Raw genomic sequence first — 18,164 nt, 5'->3', positions numbered from 1 at the left:
ATTATTCTTGTCGGTTGGGATCAGTTCCTCCACACAGAGGCACTCATAAGAATGTCCTTCAAGAGAGTTCCCTGGCTCAGTTCTCCCTTCCTCACGAACAGCTCTGTACTAGTTACAGGGCGACGAAAGGGAGAGGGGGTGGGACTGGGGAGAGAAGGGGCTGATCTCCCCAGATCAAGGGAAAGGGGGAACCGGCAGAAACACTGGACTGGACTGCACTGGACTGGACTGGGTTGGGTTGGGCTCTTACCCACCAGGGCCGGCTGCTTCCGAGGCCCGGCCGCATTTCCAGGCGGATCCCCCTTAAGGCTTAGGGCCTAGCCTGCCTACCAGCACCAACAAAGACTGGGAGATAAGTGTACACCCGACAACGGATCCTACCTGTTCGGGACCGTCACTCAACTCCTTCTCCCCTGACGGCACCGCCTCGACCTCTGACCCTGCGCCGGCTCCGGCTCCGCCCCCTTGACCCGCTGACCTCACGGCTGCCCTTCCCCCCCCCGGCACTTGGCCGCCCGGCGCGTGCGCAAGTTGTTGCTGGCAGCAGAAGAAGGGGATTCCCTGTTGTTATATTGCATCAGATCTGCCCTGTCTTTGAAGACAAGAGGGCAGCAGTGTGTTTCTTTATCCCGGGCACAATTTAAGTCAAAAAAAAAGATTTGCGCTGGCGTAGGGTTTTTCACAACCACCCGACTTCCAAACTTGACAGCTGACGAAGGGCTTTTGAAACGCAGTCAACACTCGCAATACCGGAAATGCAGCATCCACCTTTGTACAAACTCTACAAACACCAACTTTCTAATGACGACCCAGTCTAATGTCGAGATGTTCATTGCGAAATAAATATTGGCCAAGGAAAAAGAGATAACCTCCACGAAATTTGTCAAAATAGTGCTGTAAGGTCTTTTACATGTACCAGAGGCAGATGGATCCCCAGGCATCTCAACCAATGACAAGAGTTCTAGAAGTGCAGGATTTTATCAGACCTTCATGAAGATCCAGCCTTGGTGTATCTACTAAGTTCCTGGAGTGGGATATATCACAGAATCATTGATCTGTTTTAGTGCAGAAGGAAGCCATTCAGGTGATTGGGACTGCACAGGCCCTCTGGGCTGTTTGACTTAATGTCAATCTCCTACGTTTTCCTCATAAGTCTGCACATTGTTCCCATTTAAATAATCACTTAATACCCTCATGAATGCCTCCGTTGAACCTGCTTCCATCACACTTCCAGGTAGTACATTCTAGACCTTGCTGTGTGAAAATGTTTCCTTTCACCTCATGTTTGCCCCTTTGCCAAAACAGTTAAAATCTCTGCCCTCTTCATCCTCTTACAAGGTGAAACAGTTTCTCCCTAAGTACTCCGTTGAGAGCTTTCCTGATCTTGAAAACTTCTTTCAGATCTCTGCTGAGTGTCTTCCCTCCAAGGAAAATAGTCCCAACTTTTCCAATCTATCCCCATTGCTGAGCATTCTCATCCCCATAACCATTCTTGTAAACCTTTTCTGTACTCTTTCTAATATATTCACATGTATCCTGATGTATGGCACCCAGACTGTGCATTATTCTCTAGCTGAGTTCCAACTAATGTCTTAAACAAGTTCAGCATAACATCCTTGCTCTTGTGGTTTGTGCACCTATTAATAAAGCCAAGGATGCCGTATTAACCTCACTCCTCACCTGTCTTCTTGCTTTTAATGAATTATGCACCTATATACCCAGGTCTGTCTGCTCCTGCACTCCCCTTAGAATAGTATCTATTTTTTATTCTGTCTGTGTCCTTTATACCAGCATGTTCACCTCATAATTCTGCAACGTGAACATCAACTGCCACTGATTCAACCACTACACCAACTTGTCAAAATCCTTTGAAGTTCTATAATGTCATCCGCACAGTTTACAATGCTTCAAAGTTTTTTTTATAATCTGCAAAATTTGAAATTATCCCCCGTCAAAAGATTTCACATATATTGAGAAAATATAGGGGAGGTGATGGCTAGTGGTATTATCACTGGACTGTTAATCCAGTGACCCAGATAATGTTCTGGAGACCTGGGTTCGAATCCCACGACAGCAGATGGTGGAATTTGAATTCAATAAATATCTGGAGTTAAGAATCTAATGATGACTGTGAATCCATTGTCGATTGTCAGGAAAAATCCGTCTGGCTCACTAACGCCCTTTAGGGAAGGAAACTGCCATCCTTACCTGGTCTGGCCTGCATGTGACTCTAGACCCACAGCAATGTGGTTGACTCTTAACTGCCCTCTGGGTAGTTAGGGATGGGCAATAAATGCTGCCTGGCCAGTGACACCCTCATCCCATCAATGAATAAAGGAAAAAAAAGCAATACCAATCCCTGGGAAACACCACTACACTAAGTTTCCTTCAGCTCGAAAAATAATCATAGGGCCATTACTTTCTGTTTCCTATCACTCACACAAATGTGTATACATTTTGCTCACTGGTACTTTTATCCCACGAGCTCTAACTTTGCTCACTGGTCTTTCATGTGGCATTGTGTTAAATGTCCTTTGAAAGACCATGTATACCACACAACTACCTTACCCTCATCACTTCTGTCTTACGTATTCAAAAATATCCAGTGAGTTGGTTTGATCTGATTTTCCCTTAAGAAATCCATGTTGGTTCTCTTTAATTAACCTGGAGTTGTCCATGTGGCAACCAAAATAATATTTCTAGAAGTTTCCCCATCACCAAAATAAAGCTGATTTATAATTGCTGGACATTTCCTTATATCCTTTTTTGAAAAGGACAAAATGTTTGCAATTTTCCAGCCTTCTGGCAACACCCCGTGTCTAAGGAAAATTCGTCATTTGGTTTTGAAATGAATTAAAGGCCAGATGCCACTTGAAGAATCAAATAATCAAACACAATCTATATGAAAATTTATTGACGACATGCATTACAATAAAATTAAACGTGCTAGCATAAGATTTCAGACGTGCTTTTTTTAACCACATGACTTTATTATCATCATGTATTTGATATTTAGCTCATACAATGGATATTCTACAACATTTTATTAGTGTTTTAACACTGGATCAGTGTATTGACTGTGTGATATCCTTGCTAAATGCTTCCAGGTTCTGGATTGTGCAACCTGGTATTGTTGATCCAATCCGCCATGTGATAGCCAGGTATGTAATTCATGTGACTTAATATTTCTTTGTGATGTGGTTGAGTCAATATCCAATATAACACGAAACTGAAGCGCAATCTCATTTAACTTTAAGAAAAACATTGTACCGGGGTTTGCTGATATAGAACTAGAAAATTAGTGTTAAGGATCAAAACTCCACCCACTTTATTTTCTATGATTTGATCTAAATGAAAGCAGAAACACACCTACATAAAATTTACAACTATTTTCTATCAATCAAAATAACTCCAGTGTTTTATGTTCTCTAAAACTTTGCCATTCATTTTGCCATAACAAGAAACCTGTTACGTAGTACTGCTAAATTTAATGTGATTAATATTTTTGATATGCATTTTTTTTTTAGCTATTATAATTTTCAATGTGCCATAAACACCAGCTTAGCACATCCTGAAGTATTCTAGTCTATGCTCTTTGCTGGATTGGCAAAGTAAACGCTATAAGTTTTACATGAAGCTTGGTCCTTTATTTAATCCTTCTTGTGATGATAAGATTTTAGTTTAAATGCACAAATGAAACAATTATGTCTTGTCATAACAGAATTCTATTTCCAGAGTTTTGAAATGAATTTGATTCTCAGACAGCCTTGATAAGATTTGTACTCACTTTTCTTGATTAGCAATGTAGACTGATGGATTACAAGTTCAACAGCAACAATTTGTATTTATGGAATACTATTAGCATAGTAAAATGTTTTAATGTAACTCTTAATGGCATTACCAAACAAAATTTGATAATAAACCAAATAAAAATAAATCAGAACTGGTGTCTAAAAACTTAGATAAAGATGCAGGGATAGAATTTTCACTTTGGGTAGAATTGCCAGTTTTGGCACTCATTGCACCCAAAAGTAAACCTAATTTGAAATATATTTGTTTTGCCAATGGCAGGAGTCTTATTTGGGCCTGAATGGCAGAACTGTGGCAAGAAATCTGGGCGATTCAGATGAGAAGTCCATGAGGCCTTTACTGACATCGGGAGCAGCTGATTGCATTTTCCAATAAAATTCCAGGTGTTGAGATGGGATTCTTGCTAAGTGTTGGCAACATCCACATATATGGAGATTATTGGTTGTTGTCAGCCTTGTTAATGAAGATCTTGCTACATTAATATGCAACTTCCCATCCTACCTCCTGCCACAAAGAAACTCAATGCTGAGAATTTTCCACATGAAAGTCTGAGCGGGTACTTGGCTTCTCCAGCTCACCACTTCCACTTCCAGATCTCCATCTTGGACACCCAACACCAAACCTCAGGGCACGGTCCATGGCAGCTGATGTCCACGGATCTTGTCATTGGACACTTGTCAGCCTCTTTGAATCATCATAGCACATCTCCAATCTAGTTGAACCATGCTGCTGCGTGGCCATGCTGCACCTCAGGGCACACCAACAATTATCATTGTAATGCTGCTGCAAGGACACTTTGCGCACATGGACAGACATCCAGCTCACAGATTGAATCAGGCTGCATTTTAGAATTGTTCATTTGCTATCATAGTACTCACTTGAGCCTACGTGGATGCTCACAGCATTTCAGCCTTGTCTTGCCTTGCCTTGTCTTGCCTTGCCCTTTACACTTTGCCACTCAGCCAGAGCTCCGGGTCTGTCAGTACCTCTGTCTTACTTTGCAATTTAGCTCATTCACGAAGCCACAAAAGATACAGAACATACACAAAAGATGAAAAGAAGAAGAAAATAAGCAAACCAAGTTATCTAGATATAGGACACACTTTGAAAGATCTTAAAATACATAGCAAAACAAAGTGTCATCTCACTTCCCCACATTATCTGTCATGGAAATTCAAATCTGCAGAAATTATTCATCTCTATCAGATCATTAGCTTAAAATTAGCTGATTCTCCCCAGTTCTTTCATGTGAGCTATGAAGTTCTTGTGTATGCTCATTCACAAAGCCGAGAGTTAGACTTCCTCAGTTTTTGGTAACCTGCAGATTTCCACCCAAACGCTGCTATTCTGGAAGGGGCACAAAATAAACTTGTTATTGATATAACTATGCTTTCCCCGAATTGCTTTATATTTATTTCCAGGAAATAAGCTATATTTTCTTTTGACACCAATAAGGTCTCCTCTGACCCACCCAAAAACTTGTAATCTATGGTTTTCTAAGGTAAAATCAACCCTTGATTACATTGAACCAAAAACAAGCAATGACTCTCAATGAAAGACTTCCATCTTCACTCCAAGGTCTCCCTGCCCTCTGACATAAAATGAATTAGGTCACTGTTTCAGAATGGCTATTTGACGAAGGTGTTGATTTTTTAAATCTGCATAAAACTAATCAACCCTATGTGTTGCTATTCTAAAATCAAAAATTCTAATAATGACATATATATCAAAAAACAGACATCTTTCGTCACACTACAAAAAGATATACATGCCATAAAGTTTAATGAAACTGATTTGTGAGATGGAGGGTTTATTGTTTAATGAATGATTAAATAAACTGGGCCTGTATTCTCTGGGGTTCAGAAGAAAGAGAGGTGATGTCACTCAAATGTATAAAATTATTGCAATGATCGACAGGATGGAGGCGAGAAGGATGTTTCCTCTGTCTTGGGTGTCTAGAACCAAAGTACACTTTAAGAATAAGGGACAGCCATTTAGGACCAAGATGAGGAGGAATTTCTACGCTTGGAAATGGTGAACTTTTTGGAATTCTCTGCTCCAGAGACATGTCATTCATTATGTTCAAGATTGAGTTCAATAGATTTCTACATATTAAAAAATAGAGGGAATATGAGGATAAGTGCGGGAAAATGGCATTGCAGTCAAAGATCAGCCATGATCTCATTATATGGTGGAGTGGGTTGGAGGGCTGAATAGCCTAGCCCTGCTCCTGTTTCTTACGTTCCTGTGATATAGAACCAGGAAAAAAGCATTGCCCTGTGAAGTTGAAAGTTGATGTAGTGTATAGGTACTAATGAGACCAACATTGCTTCTAATCATTTTCCATTGATGACAATTTTAGTGAATGATTAGCATGTAAATATCTTCTGTCTCCTATATGTATTCATGTACATTTGCTTATCAACATTAAAATCCTCATGCCATTATATGATCGCATATCCTGAAGACTATCCTTTCTATTCATTACCTGTTCACACTTGGTGTCATTAGCAAGTGTTGTACTATTACAATAGATATTTACCACCAAGTTATTTATGCATTGTCGAATAGTAATAAATTGCAGCAAATGTTCCCAAATGCCCAGATTCCAATTGTGAGAAAAAATTTAATTCACCTGGTAATTTTGTGAATGATTCCTTGATTTCATCTTTAAAAAAACAAGTAGAATTTTATTACATGCAGTTTGAAAATTTCAAGGAACCAAACAATCCTCACGCTTTTCCATTTAATATTTGTGAATCTTGACTCAACAGAAGAGAATTTTCATGCAACCTCCTCATCAATTTAGTTCACTTCACTTGAATTTGAACTACTGACTCTTTAAGATGGCTGTTCTGAAGCATCATTGAGGGAACAATGTACTTTTTAGACACTGGTATTAAGTACTTCCTATTTCTTTTACATTAGCCTTATCCTGAGTGCCTCTCTCATTTTCTGTTCCTTTTGCCCCTGGTTTATCTTCCTCCATAAAAATTTGTCTGAGAAAAGTTATAGTGAGCTCCACAGTAAGAGTGCCAAAGCAGAAGGGTGAAAGAAAAAAACCGAAAGATCTGCAGATGCTGCAAATCAGGAACAAAAACAAAAGTTGCTGGAAAAGCTCAGCAGGTCTGGCAGCATCTGTGAAAAAAAATCTCAGTTAATGTTTCGGGTCCGGTGACCCTTCCTCAGAAGATAAAAAAGATTTCCTTGCAGTTTGCAGTATTCTTTCTTAGTTGAATAGTTGAGTAAAAAGCTTACATTACATGGAAAGTTTGTGGATAAATGAAGCTTGTGAATTTTCCATTAGACAATCATATTGGTAACTTACTTCACTTTCACACAAGCTTCAGTTTCGTTTTGAGCTTACTTATTGATGTTTCTTTGTTAGCAAATTTTCAGCTTATTTTGCTAATATTTTGCATGCATCACCACTTTTGGATTAGGTGCATCTTTGACCAGTATCCACTTCCATTGAAATTAGGAATGCACTTTAGAAAAAGTGTAATTCTGATTATTGGTCTAAAATGCTAAATTCCTTTTCAAGAAATAATCCACTTTAGACTCCAGAAAGTTTTGAGATTTTCATCCTGTTAAAACAGAAATTAAATGGTAAGTGGTAGTTGTGATATTAATGTTAACTTCACAATAAATAGTCAGCATTTCAGAAAAGTAATCTACACATTTATAGTTGTGATCCAAAGAATGAGAGGTGACCTTATGTAAACATATAAGATTTTTAGGGGACTTGACAGGGTAGATGCGGAGAGTGGGAGAGCCTAGGGCCAAAGGTTATAATCTCACATTAAGGGGTCACACATTTAACACAGAGATGGGGATGAACTTCTTCTCTCAGAGTAAAGTGTTTCTGTGGAATTCATTACCGCAGGGGCTGTTGAGGCTGAGTTATTGTCAAGAGCTAGAGGGAGAAGACAGAAAAGTGGAGTTGCAGATTATCAGATCATCCATGATCTCAGTGAAAGACAGAGCAGACTTGGCCTGAGTAGCCTACTTCTGCTTCTATGTCTTATCATGTTATGGCAATGTGACAAAAGTTGCTGCATATTTTCATAGAACACACCCCTAAAACTGGGCAGTCTCTTCACTGAGTCAGTGTAAACAAGCATTACATTAGCTGCACATTTCTACATCAGTAAACTAAGTACTTCAACTCCTACATAAATGTATGAGAGTGTCTCAAATTGTCTCAAAGGCTATTTATAATTTCTGCTGAATTATGAAATTCAGAAGCTGCAAAATAAAGATTTGGATACCTCATTCTATGTTGGACTAACATCAGAAATCAGTTTCCAGATTCTAGCAACATTCCTCAAAACTGAGATAACTCTATGGTAATAAAGAATTTGACGTTTAAAACTTGCAATACTTATTGCACATTGATTATAATTGAATTGGAATATGTGGAAATCATTTTAAGTCTTTCTAATGTTTGTCATTGAAACAGTACCATGCTTTACATGATTGTTTCATGAAAGAAATAATGATCAGTTCGTATTTTAAACTAAGGTGTAAAATAAATTAGATTATTCAGAAATTAAGTAATAAAATTAAATTTATTTAGAGCAATAAGTCCTCGGTGCTTGGACAGACTGAATATAGGACTAATAAATAGAGGGTAAATACATTACATATTGTTCTCCAAGTTAAAAATTGAAAATATTAAGATCTGTTTGTTCGCAGTATGCTGGAGTCAAAGCTCTTATAACGATATAAATAGTGAGTTCTCAATAGACTCGACATTAACATCTCTATGGAGTACTCTAAGTGCACACTTGTTTGTAAATCAAACTTTTGCCAGCTTTATTCAATGATAATCACAAAGCTATTGCCAAATGCCATTGAGACAATTTTCCTATTATGCTCATCAGATTGATACAATGATGTTATAGGACATTGAAACTTGATTTTCCATACCATCTGCAGTTTAAGAAGAACATTGCCTGTAAAATTATTTCCAGCAAATATTTTGTGAACTATCAATTTGTGTTTTTCAGTATGTTGTGAGAGGTGGAACAGGAAATGAACTCATCCTATTCAGTGATCATGGAACATCTAGAACTGTTTTTCAAATTTAGTAACACATCTTGCCCAAAAATGGGGAGGTCCACAATAAACCGAGCAATACTTTATAAAAACTGAAAGAATTGCGGATATTGTAAATCAGGAACAAAAACAGAAGTTGCTGGAAAAGCTCAGCAGGTCTAGTAGCATCTGTGAAGAAAAAATCAGAGTTAACGTTTCGGGTCTGGTGACCTTTCACCGGACCCGAAACGTTAACTCTAACTTTTTCTTCACAGATGCAGCCAGACCCGCTTAGCTTTTCCAGCAACTTCTGTGAGCAATACTTTATATTTGATCCTTGAGTTTAATTTTAGTCACTGTTCTTGGAAACTTATTGGTGATTATTTCAATCTCCCATTTCAAGCAACTCCATACTCCTACATATTATCTTGTTCTTTCTTTAGCTGTGGCTGACCTTCTACTGGGATTAGTTGTTTTACCAAACTGCATGGGATACTCTGTTGAAACATGCTGGTATGTTGGGAATATTCTCTGTGACGTTCATATAAGATTATCTGTGACACTGGCATTAGTGTCAATCAATCTTTTGGGCTTTATTGCAGTTAGTCATTACTATGCTGTGTGTGATCCCTTGCTCTACACTACAAAAATCACACTACCTGCGATCATCACAATTATTATATTTATTTGGGTGTTCTCTATTATTTATGGGTTTGGATTAGTTTGTTCAAAAATAATTAGGAAGGGAATAGAAGATTATATTAGGACAGTTTCATGTCATGGTAGCTGTATACTTGCATTTAATAAGCTGTGGGGACATTTGAACCCATTGATTGGATTTCTTGGCCCCAGTTTGACGATTTTTGATATTTACATTAGAATCTTTATTATAGCAAGAAGGCATGCTCGAGTCATTAGAAACATGACAAGGAAAGCCCAATCTGAAGAGGAATACAGTAATCTAGATTTTGCAGGCAAGGAACACAATGCTGCCATGAAACTGAGCATAGTAATAGTAGTCTATATAATCTGCTGGCTACCCTATTGCATGATCATTGTTGTTGATCCATATATTAATTACAGCACATCTAGAGTTTTATTCTCTGCTACTTTGTGGTTTGGTTTTATTAATTCTGCTTTTAACCCCATTCTTTATGCTTTCTTTTATCCCTGGTTTTGCAAAGCTGTAAAACGTATCCTTTCCTGCAAAATACTTAACCTTGACTCTTCGACAATAAACTTATTCCCAGACAATTAGAATGTAATATAGGCATAAGAACAATTCAGAACTTGAGCTCTCCTTTACTAAGTCAAGTAATCTGTCAGTTTTCTTCAAGACTTCATATGGCTTCTTCAAGGCTTCAGGGCTTTGCATGTTGTCCCTGTGTCTGTGTGGGTTTCCATTGGGTACTCCAATTTCATCCCACAGTCCAAAGGCATGCAGGTTTGGCCATGGTAAATTGCCCTGTAGTGTCCAGGGATGTGCAGGCTAGGTGGATTAGCCATGGTAAATGCTGGGTTATGGGGATAGAGTGGGTGCTCGGTCTGGATGGAATGCTCTTCAGAGGGTTCGTGCAGGCTCAGTGGGCCAAATAGTCTCTTTTTGCACTTGAGGATTCTATGATATATGATGTGTAGTTAGATAAATATAGTCAAATTTAATAGTTTATTCAAAGTATATTGGAAACTTATTATCTGAAACTAGAATAAAGTTTTATACCTTTAGGACATCCAGATGGAATACTTTTAATATAGTGACTGTTGTATTTTTATTCAACGTGTATTTCTCGGATACTGATTACTCATCAAGATAGTTGAAGGATAAAGCCTTCCGTGAAAACAGCATGTTTCCATGCATTGTTTTGTTCTTTACCTGGTGAATGAAGATACAGCATACCTCGTTGATCAAGTCAATATTTCCTATCCTCCGGGACAGGCTGAGGATCGGGCAATCTATCAGATAGTGAGGGAAAGCAAGGGCTAGAATGCCAATTGTCTCCTTACCACCAAAGCATTTCACAAGTAGTGGAAGAAATGGAGAATTGTCCTCTTTGCCAAGAGACTGCTAAATGATATTAATGGCCATTTCCCTCCAATCCAGGCGTTTAGTTCCAATGTGGAGTGATGGTCTGTAATACACTGAAGTGGCCTCTCCAGCTGACATCACTGGTGGGAATGATGATGTTATCCCACTGACCTACACCCCTCCCCCCAACCCCTCCACACAATGTCTCTATTCCCCTCTTTCTGGAGCCTGTCTGATTGGTACCAGCAGACCCAGATGCCACTCACTTCATTGTAAAGCTGGCACTTTTTTTCCATATCATCTTAAACTGGTTGCAGTCTCACTAATGGCCACTGTTTGTGGTGTTGCTGAAACTGAAAAGCTGGTGACCATCTAATTGGACAGCAGCTCTTGGAGATGTGCTCCTGTTCCTTGAAAGGGAAAAATGATTTGACGGTAACAAATTCAGTGAGATTAAAATGCAGCACAACAGATCTCTCGAAGGGCCAAGTTGGGATCACGCCCCAGCTTTCAGGCCTCTTTTCAGATACCCTGATACTCTTACTACATTCAGCCCTCTTTGGTGTTGCATTACATCAGCAAATTATTCTGTTCGCATACAAATCCATATGCACTATACATAATTTGAGAATGAGAGGAATTAATAAATCAGACAATGATTACAGCAATGAAGGAGACCAGTCTTCTGTATCAATGCCAACTTCCTGCAAGAACAGTGCTGCATGTACCACTCCCATGTTCCTTCTCCACAGCCCTGATTCTCTTTCTCTTCAGGGACATATTCAACCTTGTTTTTGAAAGTTACAATTTAACCTAGCTCCAGCATGATCTCAGATAGTGCAGTCCAGATTCTAAACATTCACTGTGTAATAAAGGATTTTCCTCATGTCATTATTGCTGTTTCTGACAAAACAATTGATTTGGTCTGGTTCTTATGCCTTCCACCAACAGGAACAATTTCTTCCTACCTGCTTGGTTTAGATTCCTCATGATAACAGCTCTATCAAATCACCTCACAGACTTCTTTAATAATAATAATTCTAGATTCTTCAATCCCTACAAATGTTATGATCCAGGAAACATTCCCATAAAATTTCTTTGCGCTTTTTCGAAAGTCTTCACATCCTTCTGCAAGTACAGTGTTAAGATTAGGGTACAGTATTGCACTCGAAGTAAAACCAGTGTTTTATAAGTATTCATCACAACTTTCCTGCTTTTTAACTCTTGAACTAACTCTTGGGAAATTGGCTAAGTGTCAGATTTCTTGGAGAAGTTCTCTCCACAAAGCTGAGTGAGATTTCTCGTGTGTTGTTCTAGACTCACCTCATAAATTCCACACCATGTTCTTTGGCATCCCACCCACCTGACACTAGGTTGATTCTCCCATTTGCTGTAGCCAGAAGTAATCGCCGCTGTTAGGATCTCTGTAGATTGCTAGTGCTGGCATCATCTTTGAGCACCAGGCATGCATTTGGTCAAGTTGAGGTTGGAGGCTGGGATTGCTTGGCACCATCAACGTAATGGGATAGCATTTACAAACCAATACTTCTTATGGTAATAGGTGGCATGGCTGACAGTTCCGTGCAACATTACCTCCAATTTCTCCAGCCGCTCTCCAATATCCTTGTGTGGCAGTATCTGGAGAAACTGGAGGTGAATGTGTTGGCACAGTGTTGGAATGCTGAGAGGCTTCACAGACCCACAAAATGACTGTGTGGCTTAGAGGAAACATTGCTTCCTTACATACACAGCTATACATTCCTATATCTGTTGATGCTTTAGCATCAGGCCACATAGTTTACTTGCCCTTAGCCACATCCTATAGTACAAACCTCTCTATGTCATTGCTAATCTTTTTCAAATGCCCAGTATAGGCTAGCATTCTATCATTTCTCAATGTGGGGCTCTCACATAAAGGAAAGCTGTCAAAACAGTCACTTCTATTGACCAACACCAAAAGTAAAAATAAATCAAACAAACTGAAGCTGCATTTGCCTCTCAGAATAGAAATGGATTGCTTGCCTTTCAAGCAACAACAATTTTACAGTCAATAAATAACAACTGCAGCCAGCTCTCATTTACTGGAGGAGGATGTCAATTAAGCCATGTCTGACATAAAATGCCCTGTGTTGTCTCTGCTGTGTTCTGTCATGCAGAAGGTGATTTTTATTCTGTTCAATGTTCTCATCTTTCTCTGAAAACTGCTCTCAGACTCCCAACTCATCAACTTCCATCACATCCCCTCTTTTCCAGCTCCAGTTGTGCAGAGCACAGCAAGATGGATTATGCAGTACAATCTGTCCAGACTGCACTTTAAGGCTACCCCCATGTCTTATTCAAACAATGGAACTGCAACTTCCATGAGTCTTATTGTCTGCTGCACAATATTCCTGGTTCGAGAATGGGCTGTATTTTATCTTTACTCCTCTTCAGTTGGTCCGTTGCAACAGCCATGGCCACAGGGGCTAGCTCTTGTACCCCAGTAACTATTCTTGCAAGTCATCTGGACCCACACGCACAGCAGAAACTTAAGAGTTACCTGGGTACAGGGCGCCAGCGTTAACGATGTGGTGTCATTATGGTGGTGATTGTCAATAAAATCTGCTGCATTCTGTATATACTGTATGCCCCCATGTGTCAAACTCCACCCCCCTTCACTAACCACTTCCCCTCTGCACCTTAAGTTACATTACATAAGCCACATTACATCATAATTCTAAAAGGGCAATAAATGTCAAAAAAACAAGCCTGAAGGCTCTTGTTTCCATTCGAGGAGCATATGTAATAAAGTGGATGAATTAAGTGCACAGACAGTTATTAATAGATGTGATATTATTGCAATCACAGAGTCCTGGCTCCAGGGTGACCAAGATAAGGAATTCAACATCCAGGGGTTTTCAATTTTCAGTAAAGGTAGACGGATAGAAAAGGGAGGTGGGATATTGTTGCTGGTTAAGGAAGTGATTAACACAATGGAAGGAAGAACATTGGCCTGGACAATGTGGAATCTGTATGTATGGAGCACCAAACGGAAAAAAAGTTAGTGGGAGTTATGTACAGACCACTAAACAGTAATTGTGAGGTTGAGGATGGCATCAAACAGGAAATTAGGGATGCGTGCAGTAAGGTTATGGGTGACTTCAATCTACATATTGATTGGACTAACTAAACTGGTAGAAATGCAATAGGGGAGGTTTCTTGGAATATATGAAAGATGATTTCATTGACTAACATGCTGAGGAACCAACTAGAGAGCAGGCCATCTTAGACTCTGTATTGTGCAATGAGAGAGGATTAATTAGCAACCATGTGGTTGAGATCCTTTGGGGAAGAGTTACCATAATATGATAGAATTCCTCATTAAGATGGAGAGTGACACCATTAAATCTGAGATTAGTGTCCTGAACTTAAAACTAACTTTGATAGTATGAGGCATGCATTGGCTAGGATAAGTTGGCCAATGATACTCAAGGGGTTGACAGTGGATAGCAATGGCGGACATTTAAATATTTAAAGAACACATGGATGAACTTAAACAATTGTACATCCCTGTCTGGTGTAAGAGAAAAACAGGAACAGCGGCTCAACCATGGCTAACAAGGGAAATCAGGGATAGTGTTAAAGACAAAGAGAAGGCATATAAATTGGCCAGAAAAAGCAACAAACCTGAGGACTGGGAGAAATTTAAAATTCAGTAGATGAGGTCAAAGGGTTTAATTCAGAAGGAGAAAATAGAATATGAGAGTAAGCTTAAGGAATACATATAAACTGACTCAGAAAGCTTCTACAGTTATGTGAAGAGAAGAAGACTGGTGAAGACAAATGTGGGTCATTTACAGTTAGAATCAGACGAATTCATAAAGGACAAGAAAGAGATGGCGGGCCAATAGGACAAATTCTTTGGATCAGTCTTCACTAAGGAGGACACAAATAATCTTCTGGAAATGCTGGGAGACAGAGGGTCAAGCATGAAGGAGGATCTGAAGAAAATCCTTATTAGTCAGGAAATGGTATTGGGGAAATTGATAGGATTAAAACCCAATAAGTCCCCAGGGCCTGATGCTCTGCATCCCAGAGTACTTAAGGAAGTGGCCCCAAAAAAAGTGAACGCATTGGTGATCATTTTCCAGCATTCGGTTGACTATGGAATAGTTCCAATGGACTGGAGGATAGCTAACGCAACCCACTTTTTAAAAAGGGAGAGAGAGAGAAAATGGGGAATTATAGGCCGGTTAGCCTGACATCAGTGGTGGGGAAAATGCTGGAATCAATTATTAAGGATATAATAACTGAGCGTTTGGAAAGCGGTGACGATCAGTCGAAGTCAGCCTGGATTCACTGAAAGGAAATCATGCTCGACAAATCTTCTGGAATTTTTTGAGGATGTCACCAGTAGAGTGAACAAGGGTGTATCGGTGATGTTGTGTATATGGACTTTAAAAAGGCTTTTGACAAGCTCCCACACAAGAGAATAGTAAGGAAAATTAGAACTCATGGTATCAGAGGTAGTGTATTGACGTGGATAGAGACAGGAAGTAGAGAGTTGGAATAAATGGGTCCTTTTCAGAGTAGCAGGCAGTGATGAGTGGGGTATCACAGGGTTCAGTCTAGGACCCCAATTGTTCACAATATACATTAATTATTTGGATGAAGGAATTGAACGCAATATATCCAGATTTGTGTGAGGAGGATGCTAAGAGCCTGCAGCATGTCTTGGACAGGTTGGCTGAGTAGGCAGATACTTGGCAAATGCAATATAATATTGATAAATGTGAGGTTATCCACTTTAGTGGCAAAAACAGGAAGGCAGATTATTATCTGAATGGTTACAGTTTAGGAAAAGGTGAGGTGTAACAAGACCGAGGTGTCATGGTTGAACAGTCACTGAAGGTTGGTATGCAGGTGCAGCAGGCAGTGAGGAAAGCTAATGGCATGCTGGCCTTCATAGTGAGATGATTTGAATAGAGGAATAGGGATGTCTTGCTGCAGTTATACAGGGCCTGGGTGAGGCCACACCTTGAGTATTGTGTGCAGTTTTGGTCTCCCAGTCTGAGGAAGCACATTCTTGCTATTGAGGGAGTCCAGTGAAGGTTCACCAGACTGATTTATGGGATGTCAGGACTCTCAAATGAAGAAAGACTGGATTGACTGGGCTTGTACTCACTGGAAGTTAGATGTGGGGGTAGTGATCTCATAGAACCATATAAAGTCCTGATGGGATTGGACAGGCGAGATGTGGGAAGAATGTTCCTGATGTTGGGAAAGTCCAGAACTAGGGGTCACAATAAGAAAAAGGAGTAAGCTATTCAGAACTGAGATGAGGAAGAATTTCTTCCATCAGAAAGTTGTGAACCTGTGGAATTCTCTACTACAGAAAGCTGTCGGGGTCAGTTCGTTAGATATATGCCAGAGGGAGCTGGATGTGGCCCTTGCGGCTAAAGGGATCAAGGGGTATGGAGAGAAAGTGGCAGTGGAATACTGAAATTATATGATCAGCCATGATCAAACACTTCCGCCAACCCCAATTACACCTCACCCCTCTTTACCTTCCGCAAGGACAATTTCCTTTGCCACTCCTTATTTTGCGCCACACTCCCCATGAACTACTCCAACCCACCTGATACCTTCCCCTGTAATCATAAAAGCTGCAACGCCTGCCCACACACCACCTCCCTTACCTCCATTCAGGGCCTTAAACTGTCCTTCCAAGTGAGACAGAGCTTCACCTGCATCTCCTCCAACCTAGTCTATTGCATCTGATCCTCCTGATGTGGTCTCCTCCACGTCAGTGAGACCGAACGTAGTCTTGGTGGCCATTTCGCCGAACATCTTCGCCTGTCCCGTAATGGCCAAGGTAACCTCCCAGTCACCGCCCATTTCAACTCCCCACCTCACTCTCCCTCCAACATGTCCGTCCTCGGCCTCCTCCAGTGTCACAGTGACTCAAAATGCAGATTTGAAGAACAACACATTATCTTCCGCCTGGGCACCTTACAGCTCGGAGGACTCAACATTGAGTTCTCCAATTTCAAATACCCTTCCCACCCATCTCCTATCTCCTTTACCAGCCCCATCTCCTCCCTTCCATTCACCTACTGACCCTCCCTTCCAGCCACTAACTGGATCCATCCCTCCAATCAACCAACCAGGTCGTACCTACTACCGGTGTCTGTCTATCACCACCATTCCACCTCCACCCCTTCCCCCTCCTCCCCTTCCCCCTCCTCTTTATCTGCAGCTCCCGCTACCCTGAAGAAGGGTAATGCCTGAAACATTGACTGCTCCTTTCCTCCAGATGCTGCCTGGCTTTCCGTGTTCTTCCATCCTCCTGTTTGTCTACCTTGGATTCCAGCATCTGCAGTTTGTTTTTGTCTCTAACCAATGATCATATTGAGTGGTGGTGCAGGCTCGAAGGGCCAAATGTCCTACTCCTGCAACTATTTTCTATGTTTCTACATTTCTATGATAGTGACCCTTGATATCCCCACTTGATCCCACCAAGTCCCAGGACTGAATGCACTTTCCTTCCTCTGCTAATCAACTTAAACACACAGCCCTGATTGATGACTGACCAGATCCCTGGCCTCTCTCTGTGCAGCTCCCTGACCATTGATCCATGAATCCCCTGACTGCTTGCTCTGGGCTTGCAAGTCCGACCATGGCGCAATCCCAGACGGTAATGAGGCCTGACCCCACATGCCCGAAGCAGGAGACTGACTATGTCCAAGCCTCTGGACTGTGAGGGGACACCAGCATTGTACAAGGACTCCCTGATGAATGGTAGTTCTCCTTGCCTTAACTAAGGACAACTGCTCTTTGCCTTTGAGAGGTGGCCATTTTGTTGCTGCATACACAGTGTCTTTAGCACATGGGCTGCTGGCACATGCTGTAGTTGTGAGAGTGACTTTGCACTGTGCATCCAGCAGCATGTCCTCCTCCTTGACTGAGGACTGCTGACAAGTATGACAAACTGCTTGGCTTTATTTTTATGCTAAACACCATGATAAGACAGCATTACTGTGGGCCTTTAAGGGTCTAGCTGAGGGAGTAAGGAAAGGAAAGACAAGCCAGATTAGTGGTGAGCACTGAAATAAGCACAAAGTGAGTGAGTTGTAAGAGCGTGACCCTGGGGTCCATGAGCTGGGTGTGTGTCCCTGTGCACTATATGTCCTTACAGCAGCATTGCAATGAAAGATTCCAGTGCAGTCTGAGGTGTAGCATTGAGGATTAATAAGTGAATTGGAGATTAGAATGGAATAGTAGTGAAAAGTGTTTAAGTAGCCATATT

The 18,164-nt window shown here is 40.6% G+C and overlaps 1 protein-coding gene and 1 long non-coding RNA gene across 2 annotated transcripts; both read left to right on the top strand.

Annotated features, from left to right (window-relative positions):
• Window positions 1-394: 394 nt before the first annotated feature.
• LOC125483196 lies at window positions 395-6,257 on the top strand. The gene is made up of 3 exons (XR_007262153.1): window positions 395-1,084; window positions 3,108-3,161; window positions 4,072-6,257. It is a non-coding gene; the product is annotated as an uncharacterized LOC125483196 (long non-coding RNA).
• Window positions 6,258-6,687: 430 nt separating this feature from the next.
• LOC109923342 (trace amine-associated receptor 4-like) lies at window positions 6,688-10,108 on the top strand. The gene is made up of 4 exons (XM_048597048.1): window positions 6,688-6,706; window positions 7,173-7,193; window positions 8,560-8,583; window positions 9,204-10,108. Exons 1-4 carry the CDS (start codon window positions 6,688-6,690, stop codon window positions 10,106-10,108), a joined length of 969 nt encoding a protein of 322 aa, XP_048453005.1.
• Window positions 10,109-18,164: the final 8,056 nt, after the last annotated feature.

Source organism: Rhincodon typus, chromosome 5, assembly GCF_021869965.1.
Source record: "Rhincodon typus isolate 14 chromosome 5, sRhiTyp1.1, whole genome shotgun sequence".
Lineage (NCBI taxonomy): Eukaryota > Metazoa > Chordata > Chondrichthyes > Orectolobiformes > Rhincodontidae > Rhincodon > Rhincodon typus.
Note: the sequence above shows the minus strand (reverse complement) of the source record. Positions and strands in the feature narration are given on the sequence as shown.

Bases quoted from the DNA above. Each gene is read 5' to 3' on its own strand.
- LOC109923342 (XM_048597048.1), top strand. The intron at 7,194-8,559 runs GTTAGCAAATTT...AGTTCTCAATAG, and splicing joins TTACTTATTGATGTTTCTTT to ACTCGACATTAACATCTCTA. The intron at 8,584-9,203 runs GTACTCTAAGTG...GTTTAATTTTAG, and splicing joins GACATTAACATCTCTATGGA to TCACTGTTCTTGGAAACTTA.